Source organism: Pinus tabuliformis, chromosome 8 (genome assembly GCF_031772625.1).
Source record: "Pinus tabuliformis cultivar Carrire ecotype Pingquan chromosome 8, CPIR1, whole genome shotgun sequence".
Lineage (NCBI taxonomy): Eukaryota > Viridiplantae > Streptophyta > Pinopsida > Pinales > Pinaceae > Pinus > Pinus tabuliformis.
This window is the reverse complement of record NC_142294.1, coordinates 1,572,652,450-1,572,665,346: the sequence shown is the minus strand read 5'-3', so window position 1 is coordinate 1,572,665,346 and position 12,897 is coordinate 1,572,652,450. Positions and strand designations below refer to the sequence as shown.

At 36.8% G+C, this 12,897-nt stretch overlaps 1 protein-coding gene across 7 annotated transcripts in view; it reads left to right on the top strand.

Moving 5' to 3' along the window:
- The first annotated feature begins 4,758 nt into the window (after positions 1-4,758).
- Positions 4,759-12,897, top strand: part of LOC149242031 (putative monogalactosyldiacylglycerol synthase, chloroplastic) — a 374,275-nt gene continuing 366,136 nt past the window's right edge. For 4 of the 7 annotated variants that reach the window (XM_089374125.1, XM_089374130.1, XM_089374129.1 and 1 more), the window contains exons 1-2: positions 4,765-5,886; positions 6,453-6,625. In XM_089374125.1, coding sequence (XP_089230251.1) covers positions 5,383-5,886; positions 6,453-6,625 — 677 coding nt within the window. In that variant the 5' untranslated portion in view covers positions 4,765-5,382. Of the gene's footprint in view, positions 5,887-6,452; positions 6,626-12,897 lie in introns of all 7 variants that reach the window. The other 3 variants (XM_089374126.1, XM_089374131.1, XM_089374127.1) reach the window with 3 other exon arrangements.

Sequence of the window (12,897 nt, the reverse complement as noted above, 5' to 3'; positions counted from 1 at the left end):
TCTTTTTCTGGCTTTGTAGTCTCCCTTGATGAATGATAGATGATAGACCTTGTTGTCCTTAATGTGATAGAGACTTCTTGGCTTGATGCTTCAACTTTTTTAGATGTCCTTCCTTGACGAGTCACCTTATGAGTGTTCTTGAGATTCCCTTTCCTTGATGTGTCACCTTACCTTTGATACCATGTTGAAGAATCTAGGGCAATTAGGTGTAGAGTGATTCTTTGTGACTATATAACAATTTGTGACGTCTTTTTACATTTTGCCTTTGTTAGCTTAATCTTATTCTTTGCTTATTAATGCATGTGTGTGTGCTTCATCAAACTGGTATCAAAACATAAAACAAGAACACAAGGTGTTGGCTCTCTGCCAAGGCCAAAACCTCTCTTATCTTGAGAGGAAAACCCTTCGATAAGTTTTCTCTTATTGAAGCTTCTTTCTTGATCAATGCTAAACCCTAGACCCTTGACTATAAGATCCTCCAAGCACAAGTCAAGTCCTTCTTTTTCTCTGCACTATGTTTCCTTGACACTTTGTCCACCTCCTTCCGGCACTTCATTCCCCGATACTTCGTCCTTCTTCCGGCACTTCATTCTTCCTTCCACTATTAGTAGATCTTCTAGAAGAGCTACTTTTACTTATTGATATCCTTCACCTAAGGATACTCATTCCTTATCTTTATCGACTAAGTTCCTTCTCGATGTATAGTGGTATGCTTAGTGTGACAAAACTGCAACCTTAATTCTCACACATGTGAGAGGTACCCTAGAGAATTAGGGTCCTTTTACCTTCGATAGAGAGAGAGTCTTCTTCGCTTGACTTGAGAGGCCTTGTAGGCCTAATTTCTAACCGAAACAATGATGAACATGTGACTGTGACCTTACTGCTGATATAACCATAGACTGTCCTATCTTTTCTCACACGTGTGACTGTATTAACCCTAGAAAATAGTCCTTAACTCTTTGGTGATGACTTCTCCTTCTTCGCTGCCCTTGGAGACTCTTCTTTCGTCCTTCAACTACCCTTTTCTTGCCTCCTTACTTCGCAGATTTCAGAGATGTGAATGTGTTGTCTTTAGAGGAGTGGACAACCTCTATATATAGAGGATTGTCCCTCCTTTAGGTTGACTGGTAGGCTGACTTGACTTCCTTTGCCGCGATGGGTGCTTTTAATGGTGCAATTGCTTCTTTTGATGGTGTATTTGCTAGGAGGAGACTTGAATTTGCTTGGAGGTGACTTCTTTGACTCTTATACACAATGTAACACACACTTAAGGTCTTTACCATAATTCTTTTGACCTTTTGATTTACCTATAGCACTTTAACATGTGCTAGACCTACTTCAATGAGCAAGAAACTCATTGACATATATCATAAAAATAATATTTATTTTCTTGAATAAATACAAATATGAAAAGTACATTTATGAAGACTGAACCTAGTTACGTTTCCTTGAACAGTAACAATAACATCTTCTTTATAGAATAGGGTGTTTTGGAGTGTTTACAACAACTTGAAATAAATACTTCAACATTTAAAATGGAGATAAAGATGAAATGGGTAGAAGCTAGTATCTATGACTACACCAAAGCCGTTGCATTTAATGTTGCTTATTTGAAGAAGATACGATGACATCATTTAAACCCATGTGTGTTTGATTTTTGTAGTCTATATATTCCTTTTAAAAGGAATTATGGTTGATTTTCAAGTGATGAGAGAGCTTTGTAATATACAAAAGCAAAAACTACTTAATGTAGATATGTTTTTGAGTGGATACCTTTATGACTATGGCATTAGCAGGGAAGTAAGTGGAAGATAATTGACATTGAAATTCAATAGATGAAAGAGCTTTGTGATAGATGGAAGAAAAAACAACTATCTATTATACATATAGGTGTGATAGAAGACTTTTATGATTTTAATATCAATAGGGAGGCAAGTGGAAAACAAATTTGTAGACAAAATAGAAATCATTGAAGTGTTGGTATTTGATTATGTAGATTTATCTAAATAATTTACTAGCATGGATATATCATCTGACTAATGAGAAACAGATATGTCACAAAATATAGTCTATCCCATGCAATCAACAATTAATCATTTGAGACAACTAAAGGTTTAAGGGGATTCAATTAACAATGTTAAATGCCCATGCTCGTAAATGGCTTATACAAACAAACTTTAATTGAAAAAATTCACAACTTGTGTGGAAGGTCATTAGAAATAACTTCATATATGTCGAATCCTTGACAATTGTGGAAGATTGAATAACTACATGTTTTGTATTCTTATTAGCATTAGAATTTGTTTTTGTATCTTACATAACATGCTATTTTTGCATCCTAGGGATTTTACACTCTTCTTTATGGATTGTTGTGTTCTTTTATATAATCATTGGTAAATTTGACACCAAGAATATTAGTGATACATAACAAGAAGTTTAGTGTCTAATAGTTGAAGTACAATTTTAAGGTACTCATTCATTTACACTTTATTAGAGGGTATTTGAAATGAAAAGGAAAGCAGGAAAAACACATGACATTATCTCATGTAAGACAATTTAATATCATTAATCATTTACATCCAAAATACAAATGGTGGTAATATTATTCATCATTGACATATTGATGCTATCTTGTCCTACAAATCAATGTAACATTCTTTATTTTTTACATGTTCTCAATACATAACCTTTAATTAGCCAAATACTAAAATTACTAGTACTGATTCACTCTCCTCTCAGTATTTCCAACATTAAAATTGAAATAGAGATTGTCCGATCCATTGTATAGAAATTTGGTGGGTATGTTATTACCAATGATTGCCCCAATAGATGTAAAGGAACATTGTAAGAAATGCACTTAAATGTTGTGAAATTATGAAATATAACATAAGATGTAGCAATAACATTTTCTTTATAGAATAGAGCACTTTAGAGTGTTTACAATAGCTTAAAATAAATACTTCAACATTTGAAATGGAGATAAAGACGAAATGGATAGAAGGTAACATCTATGATTACACCAAAGCCATTGCATTTAATGTTGCTTATTTGAAAAAGACATGATGACATCTTTTAAACCCATGTGTGTTTGATTTTTGTGGTCTATATATTCCTTTTAAAAGGAATTGTGGTTGAATTTCAATTGATGAGAGAGCTTTGTATTATACAAAAGCAAAAATTACTTAATCTAGATATGTTTTTGAGTGGATACCTTTATGACTATGGCATTAATAAGGAAGTAAGTGGAAAATAATTGATTCAATAGATGAAAGAGCTTTGTGATAGATGGAAGATTTTTTATTATCTATTATACATATAGGTGTTATAGAAGACTTTTACGATTTTAATATCAATAGGGAAGCAAGTGGAAAACCAATTTGTAGACAACGTAGAAATCATTGAAGTGTTGATATTTGATTATGTAGATTTATCTATATAATTTACCAACATGAATATATCATTTGACAAATGAGAAACACATCTTTCACTAAATATAGTCTATCCCATGCAATCAACAATTAATCATTTGAGACAACTAAAGGTTCAAGGGGATACAATTAACAATGTTAAATGCCCATGTTCCTAAATGTCTTATGCAAACAAGCTTTAATTGAAAAAATTCACAACTTGTGTGGAAGGTCATTAGAAATAACTTCATATATGTCGAATCCTTGAGAATCGTGGATGATTGAATAACTACATATTTTGTATTCTTTTAAGCATTATATTGTGTTTTTTGTATCTTGCGTAACATGTTATTTTTGCGTCCTAAGGATTTTACACTCTTCTTCATGGATTGTTGTGCTCTTTTATATCATTATTGGTAAATTTGACACCAAGAATATTAGTGATATATAATAAGAAGTTTAGAGTCTAAAGTACAATTTTAAGGTACTCTTTCCTTTACGCTTTATTAGAGGGTATTTGAAATGAAAAAGAAAGCATGAACAACACATGCCATTATCTCATGTAAGACAATTTAGTATCACTAATCATTTACATCCAATATACAAATGGTGGTAATATTATTCATCATTGACATATTGATGCTACCTTGTCCAACAAATCAATGTAACATTGTTTATTTTTGACATGTTCTCGATACATAACCTTTAATTAGCCAAATTGATAGATCATTGCTTTTCATATTATGTAGGCATATTGGAGCAGGGCTTCCTTGGATGCTTCCTCTTAAAAGATTGTACACTTCATATTTGAACCACATCAATCTTGATTGTTTTGGGAAAAACTTTTTCACTTCTTTTCACTATAGATTTTATTTGTATTTTATTTTTTAAGTTTAAAAGAAGATAAATAACTATAAAATCAAAACAATGTCCATAAAATATATAAAATTAAAAAAAATACAAAAATAATAATAATAATACAACCCACAATAATTAAAAATAAATAAACAAATATTTTTTAAACAATACACACATCTCCTCCCCTTCTTCCTCCCCCACTTTGAAGATATGCTAGTAATACATTGGTAATAGTTGAACTAGTAATACATTGATAATGGTTAACTCACATCTATGTGAGTCAAATACATACGTGAAATCAAGATTGTCATATCCAATATTCACAAGAGAATGCGATTTATGCAGACACAATATATAGCAAGAGAATAAATCACACAACCAAGAAATGGGGTTGAACAATTCTATCCTTACCCATTCATATGGATAAGAGTATCTTTTGGAATGATTGCCTACCAAATATGAAGAGAGGAGAAACTTACCTTCAGTTTTGATGGAGCAAACATTATTCACATTGTGAGTGTGAATTCTTCGGGGTCTCGTTGCCTTAAACCGAACTTTTTCAGAACAGGCTAAATATGGTCATATTTCAGTGAATAGTTGCATGTTATAAGTCAAAACTCAAAAATTAATAACCTCGTGGCTGGAATACAAACATGTGATCTTCCATTAAAAGCAAGCACAGCACGAGTGGTCAATACCGAAAGCTCACATTCTCATAGCTAATGGTCCAACCCATATTCTTCTTCGAGGAACACAAGAGAAGCGTTCGATTCTTCATGTCCTTCCTGCATCATTTTGAATGGTTATTCATACAGACGCCTGAAAAACCATGGTAAAGTTTGTGTCTCTCTACTCATTGTCATTTTTAGGAACAGATATTAACTCTCAGACCGGTATTAATTTCATAACTAACTTTTGTTGGCGGTCAGATAATCCGCGGATGTAATATTGATTCCCACATGTATTCCGCTTCTGGATTTCAATAGATATATGAAAAAAATCCATAGATATATGAAAATGCCAGTCACCAATGAGCAATAATCAAGCCTGAGAACAATTGTTCTCGGCGAGAAGATACTTTTTCTTATTGGAATTTGACTGTAAAGAATAACAAATAATGCCTACTTCTGTTGGTGTTCACGTTGGTGTTCACGAGGCCTCTGTATGCATGGATACAGTTTCCGTCTGCCCTATTTTCTCTGTGGAATCCTCTGAGATCGCCACACTGTTAGACCCACTTTTTTGTACCATAGTTCAGAGGAGTTCAGTTAGTGCTTCCAGGTTCAATGCTCAAAACAATGGCAAAAATATATTTAAGCCCCTTGCAAGCAGTTCTTCTATGAGGAACCATGGTGGTTGGAGGGAGTTCAACCAGTTGATAAGGCTGCATTGTGAGAGGGTTCATATTGGGTTTGCTTCAATAAATGCTCCTGGCTCTTCCTATGGGTTGCACGGCGGGGATTCTACTGTCAGGGGGGAGGAATGCAACGGGGTTCAGATTAGTGGTAGAGATAGTGTTAAGAAGGTTCTAGTTCTCATGAGTGACACAGGTGGTGGACACCGTGCTTCGGCAGAGGCCATCAAGGCGGCTTTCCAGCTAGAGTTTGGTGATGAGTACAAGGTCAGCTTCTGTAAAATTGTAATCTGTTTATCATTTATTTACTTGGGCATTGTGTTTTTGGTATGTATCAATTATCATATAGTTTTTCTGTCCCCTCCAACATATTCCAACATACGAAAAGCGAAATAAGCCAGGGAATTCTGTAACCAAGCTAATCAACCACATAAACAAATATTGAAAGCCAAGACCCTCGATTAAATTGCTGATTAAACCCTGATTAAATTCATTTTTCAATTTTAATTCTAACAGAAGAGGTCCCATAGACCAGGAAGGTCTCAAAGAATGTTAAGAAGTAAACATAAAAACACAAACACATATTATAGAGATGTAGAATTTCTCAGACACCAGTTCGCTTTGTGCATTGAATGCTTGGAAAACTAGATGGCAACGAAATGAGCTTGTAACTCTGGCAGTTAGGTCACTCTAATGCCTTTGCAGCTCTGATGATTTGTCTCGTTACTAAACTTCTCGATATCCCTTCAACTGAAATGATTTATATTTGTTTATTGCGAATTTTTCTTATGTCACATGCTTCTATGGATAATGCCAGTAGTTAAATCTCACAGGTGTACGTGACAGACTTATGGAAAGATCATACCCCTTGGCCATTTAATCAAATACCGAGGAGCTACAGCTTCTTGGTGAAGCATGGGACTCTCTGGAAAGCTACCTTCCATGGAACTGCTCCGCGCATTGTACATCAAACAAATTTTGCAGCAACGCATGCCTTTATTGCTAGGTGATTATCGGAGTTGCCGAAAGAGTTTTGTTTATTGTGAAAAAAATGGTTTGATAAGCGGGAGAGTAAAGCAAATTGCCAAATTGTATTGGAATGTTGTCTACTTGCGATAAAGTTGTTTCTTGTGCTATTTTTTTTAATCGCGTTCTTTTATTTTTGTTTGAGTTGTATATCTGACAGATTGCGGGTATTATTAATCATGAAGGATTGCCCGCTGTTTATTTAAACAGCTTTTCCCCTGTGATAGTTCTTTTCTCTGCTGCTTTTAACTACATCTTCATATTACTTTGATTAAAATAAGATAATAAAAGCATTTAAAAAAATGATAATATACATCTGTCAGGGTCATAATTCATCCCCAGAAGTTAGAAGCAAGTTTTTATTTTACATAGCATGCGCCAGACCCAACACATCCCATTCTAATGCAGACTTGCTACACAGGAAAATGTTTATAAATTTCACATGCCATAAAGCAAAAAACCAATCTCCATTGTTTTATCCATCCAATTTGCACTGTACATATCAAACAAGGTGAGTTCTCTGGTGTATGCATATGTTATTATTTTGATGACAACAACATAACAAATGCCACCTACTTATCTTAGGTCAAGTCAATGTAGAGTATTTGATACAGTTTTGGCTGCAAAAATATGTTTCTTTTTATCTAAAATTGAGTTGCATATACTTTTCTGCAAAGTAAAGTCCTGTAGCTTTGGTGGAATTCTACTTCCTCAGGGGCCTACTCAAACATCCAAATTGTCAGAAACCTAGAAAGCAAACCAGCTATATATATTAGTTTTTAATAGAAAGAAAGATTGGAGCTGCAAATGGTATGCTTCTAGTTGCAAATATTGTTAATTTGTGTAGCTGGGACATGTGTTCTAGTCTTAAGTGGTGTCAATGTGCCTAGGAACACAATTGGATTAATTATCTCCAAGCCCAATTTATTTTATAAAGGGAAAATGCCTTAATTAGATTTCTTAACTAGTGTTAATTATTTTTCTAAGTCTAACTTATGGAAATGGGTTAATTAATCAATATTAATTGAGACAAATCGTTTTCTCTCAAGTGACTTTTAGAAAAGTGATTTGATGAGGTCAAGATGATCTTAGCCATTGATTGTGATTAGATTGTGGCCGTTGATTGCTCAATGAGAGATTATAAGAGGAAGTCGATGGGGTTCTTGGAGATCATTATTCAAAGTAAAGTGACGCGTAGTGATAGCGTGGAAGACACCAACAACAAGGGTTTCAAGTTTCAACAACAAAAATTGAGGAGAGATTTGTCGAAGAAATTTCTTCATAGTGATTATAGCTTTTGGAGAGCAAGGGGGATAAATTATTTTGTAAGAGGGAGGCTGAGATAACTAGTGTGAGTTGCTAGAATGAGTTGCCAGAGACACAATTTCAATTGCCAGTTGCCAGATCGATTTACTAGAGGCAGTGTGAATGGGTTATTCGAGTGGTTGGAGGTAGAAAAATGTTGAAAATACTAAGGGGGAGGGGGGTGAATCAATATTCCTTTCAATTAGTATTGTTATTAATCTTTCAGAGCATTAGTTAATCTTCAATTATTATCAGTGTTTGTACAATGATAACAGTAAACAAAAGGAACACAAATGCACATAGTTTTTAAGGTGGAAACCCCCTCCAGGACGAAAACCACCTGAACTCTTTTCTAATAATTCTTTAATCTTCAACTCCAATTGAAAAGAAAGCTCCAACTTCCTAGAATCTAGAAAAGCATTCTTCTCTAGCTTCCACTGGATGGACCCTCCAACGCTCAAGATTCTTCAGTAGTCAATTGAACGGATGCCCCAACAACCAATGAGCTACAATTCACCCTAGCACGACCCTACCACCCTGAAGTTTTCACAGGCTTGATGTTAATTTTAGGTATGTTCTATGCTAAGAGCAATTTATTTCAATTTTCATAGTTAGCTCAATATCTTCTCCAGATTAACAATCACATCCGCATTAAAGTAAACTGCAGATAGAACATAAACATAAATCGTAGAAGACAAGTCAAGACAAGAGGACACAAGATGTGGTGCTAGCCAGGGACAAACCCCAATGTGGGGAAACCCTTGATCAATTCTTCTTATATGTTCTTCAATAGTTTAGCACACACAAAGAGAGAGAGAGATAGTACATTTACAACAAAAGTCAACACTTAGACTTTCTAGATAAGAGAATAGATCATCTCTACATGAGATCAGTTGAAGACATGCTACTTCAACTGATTCTCCAAGGTGACTCCTTCACCTATCATTGTGTTGCATCTCGTCATCATGTTGCACCCATCACCACATTGCTGGACCTCATGACCATGCTGTACACATCATCATGTTGTACTTTATGCTACCACTGCTGTCTCATGTACCATACTGCACTTTGCTGCACCATGTACTAGTTGTCCCATCTATTGTTTCATGTACTGTTGTTCATGTATTGCATCATGTACATGCTGTACTGCTGTCTCATTTACTTGCTCCATCAAGCTTCATTGCTGCTCCATGCATCACCATGCTTGCAGCTGTCCATGCTTTACCATGCTACTGCTGTCCATGCTTCACCAAGGTTCATTGTTGTCCCATTTAGACATGCTGTACCTTGCTGCCATGTACTAGCTGTCCCAATCACCCTACAGATCTCGGATCTGCTACATCAAGGATTTGGTGTCCAGTGATAAGCGTCCAAATCTGCTGTAGGGTATGAGGCTCCTCCTCCACGTATCCTACAACCAACTTGTACCAACCAACAACATAAAGCAGCCCCAAATAATAAGGAAGAACCTCTGTCCTACTGCGTTTTGTCTTGGGCATATGCGGCCTAGAGAGAGGTCCTCAACTAGCCTTTCGGCCCTCACAAAAAGGTCCTCCCACGCAGCTGTAGCAACAACCCTATTCAGTGGCCCTGTGACAGAGATAACCCACACATAAATACTTCAATTTACCTTTGATTTGTTGCGGCCTGATCTGACTAAGAAGGCATACCTACGCTGCCCATAAATATGCCTTTAAGCACCTTCCTAACTGCTTAGAGCTGCAACCTTCTTCCACAGAGAATCCGCACCAATCTGCACTTCAAACGCTGTGGCTAGGGCTTACTCTTTACTGTGGCTAGGGCATGGCCTCTTCTCTTGTCTGCAGCTAGGGCACCTCTTCAACTGCGGCTAGGGCTTGTTTGTGGCTCCACTTAGATCTGCAACTAGGGTTAGGTCTCTTCTTTAGGACAACAACTTAGGTTTCTTCTCGACCAGCGTTGAGGGCAACTAGGACTTCTCCTTGCTGAGCTATAGTAGTCTCCTGCATGACTGCGTTACTGCTGATTAGGGCTTCCTCATTAGGGCAGCATAGAGCCTAGGGCACTCCCTCTAGATAGCGTAAAACCTTTCTCCATTAGGGCAACGTTATCCCTTAGGATCTTTCCTCCCACCAAAACCCAAAGACAAGTAGAGAGGAAGAGATCCCAAGTGAGTGTCTCCAAATGACTTTCAAGGCACCTCTATTTGTACTAAAACATTGAGCACATGTGGGGTTTATTTGGTTGCTGGCTAACCTTGACAAATTGTCCCATAACACAAATAAATTCATATCTCCATGAATACTTATTGGAATCGGATGATCTTTAGATCAATCCTACACCTCTCGATGAGAGGGATCCAAGAAAAATATTAGTTGCCATTAATAAGATGACCCACATGGAGTTTGGCCCTAGTTGCCAATTTTAACACTTGAACCTGTTGGTGACTTCATGCACTAGCCTAGCACCACCCTACCACCCTATAGAAGAATAAAAGAAGAATGGACTCCCGTACCAGGGAAAATGGTCCACTTTATAATGATATAGAATGATGTAGAAGAAGAATACACACTAGACCATAACCCCAAATATGACACAACTACCTAATAATGATCCTAGACCTCCCGACATTGCCTCTTCAACTCTTGGCAGATAGACACTTGTACAACTTTTACAATGATGCTTTTACAATGACTCTGTAAAATGATACTTTTACAATCACTATATGCAGTGCTGCTCACTTGAAGACTTCATGTGGTGAACTTCTTGTTGCTGTTTTGCCCCTTGATTGCTGCTCTTGTCATGCTATCCTTTCTCACTCTTCAGAACATTAGGTTATACATTGAGTCTTCTTTTGATGAATATATAATACCTGCAAAAAGTCTTCAAGGAAATACCCATGACATGATAATAGCAAAACTTACCTCATCCTGTAGAGCATATGTCAGTGCTAAACAAAAACAACAAATTAGAATACAAAGAACCTAATGCAATTAAGAGATGAACATGCATATACAAAAGATACTTACCTGGAGCTTACCTTTGCTGCATCATTTTGCTGCACCTTGCTCTTTGCTGCCCTAGAAAGTCTGGTCCTTTGCACCCCTTGACAGCACTTGATCTAGTTTTTTTTCTTGCCTTCTAGGAGCACGATATTGAATCTGATGTATCTCTGTGATTTCAGATCCCCAATATGTGATCTTCAGTCTTGTAGTAGCCCTCTGAGTCTTCTTTCCAATGCCACATGTCTGACCCGATTTGGATTCTTCAAGACAAAGTTATGCCCAATCTCTCACAATGACCTAATTATGGACTAGTTCAATAGAGCGAACTTGTACGACATGCCATGTGTCACTGTTTCCTCCTTCGGCTCTGAAATTGATATACAAAAAACTACAATTCGTGCACTATCTGCCAAACTTTACAGAATTCCAATCTGCTTCTCAGAGAGAGAGTTATGACGATTTCCCAAGGTCACCTCTTTGAGATGAAATTCGGGAGCCTGCAAAAACCATAACTTCCACAGATCATATCTCCGAAAATATAGCGAACCAAGATCTGAAATTTGGTCACAACGTTCATCAGGATTTCAGCTCAAATGGGTTTTAATTTCAACATCTAAGACTTCGCAAAAATAAAGTTATAGAGAAAATGCCACAATCACTACTTTTGGAGGATATATGAGATTTCTTTTTATAGAGTTGAGAGGGGCTTCTATAGAGAATGTTGGAGGGATTTTAGGAGCTTAAAAAATTATTAATTATTGACTATTCAATGACCAAAATCAATGATAAATGCCATGCCACAACCCCATGGGGTTTTAGCCCACTAATTGGGGTTACTAACTTCAATCTTGAATAACTTACAAACCGTGAGGAATTACGAAGAGAGCTATATACCGATAGAAAAATATTTTTGAGTAGAGTATTCCTATAATGGTTATGAGACGAGAAACCATGAATGATGATGCCCAATGTGCCATGGAAGTCCAGGTCATCCTTGGTGCTGCTTGGGTTGACATCAATGACAACCTCAGATCATTTTTAGATCAACAATCTCCCCCTTTGGCATTGATGGCAACACAAGTACTCCTCCTGCGATCAGGGCATGTCTTCCTACTGCCTTCTCTCCCCCTTTGACATCAATGGCAAAGGGTAACTCCCCCACACACAACCATCCTGCGGACCTGTACACACTTCCACTCCCCCTTTGTTTTCTGAATAAGGAAAATCTAGTGAGAACGTGGGAGAATCCCAAGCTTCTGGCGAAGATATTCAAATGCTTCACGAGGTAAAGGTTTAGTGAAGATGTCAACGATTTGTTCTTTTGTACCAACATATTTGAGTTTGATATTCTTTTCAGTGACTTGTTCTCTAACAAAATGATATTTGATCGGAATGTGTTTTGTTTTTTAATGCATGACAGGATTCTTGGAGATGTTGATGGCACTGGTGTTATCACAGAAGATGGGAATAGGCTCACCGAATTGTACTTGGAGATCTTGCAAAGTTTGTTTCATCCAAAGGACTTGAGTACAACAAGCTGTCGTTGCAATGTATTCTGCTTCCGTTGTAGATAACGAGATTGAGGTTTGCTTTTTGCTCAACCATGATACGAGACAACCACCTTGATAGAATACTGCTACACTAGTACTCTTACGATCATCAATGCTTCCTGCCCAATCTGCATCTGTAAAGGCTTGAATAATGAGATTGTTGCCCTTGGGATACTGTAAGGCATATTCTGTTGTGCCCTTTAGATGTCGAAGAATTCTTGTGATGGCAATAATATGTGATTCTTTTGGTGCTGCTTGGAATCTTGCTACTTGTCCAACTTCTTGCATAACATCTGGTTGGGAGGCTGTTACATATAGAAGACTACCAATCATAGATCTGTACAACCTCTGATCCACATCCTTAGATGAGTCGTCTATGCTCAATTTGCAACCTGTTACCATTGGAGTAAGGA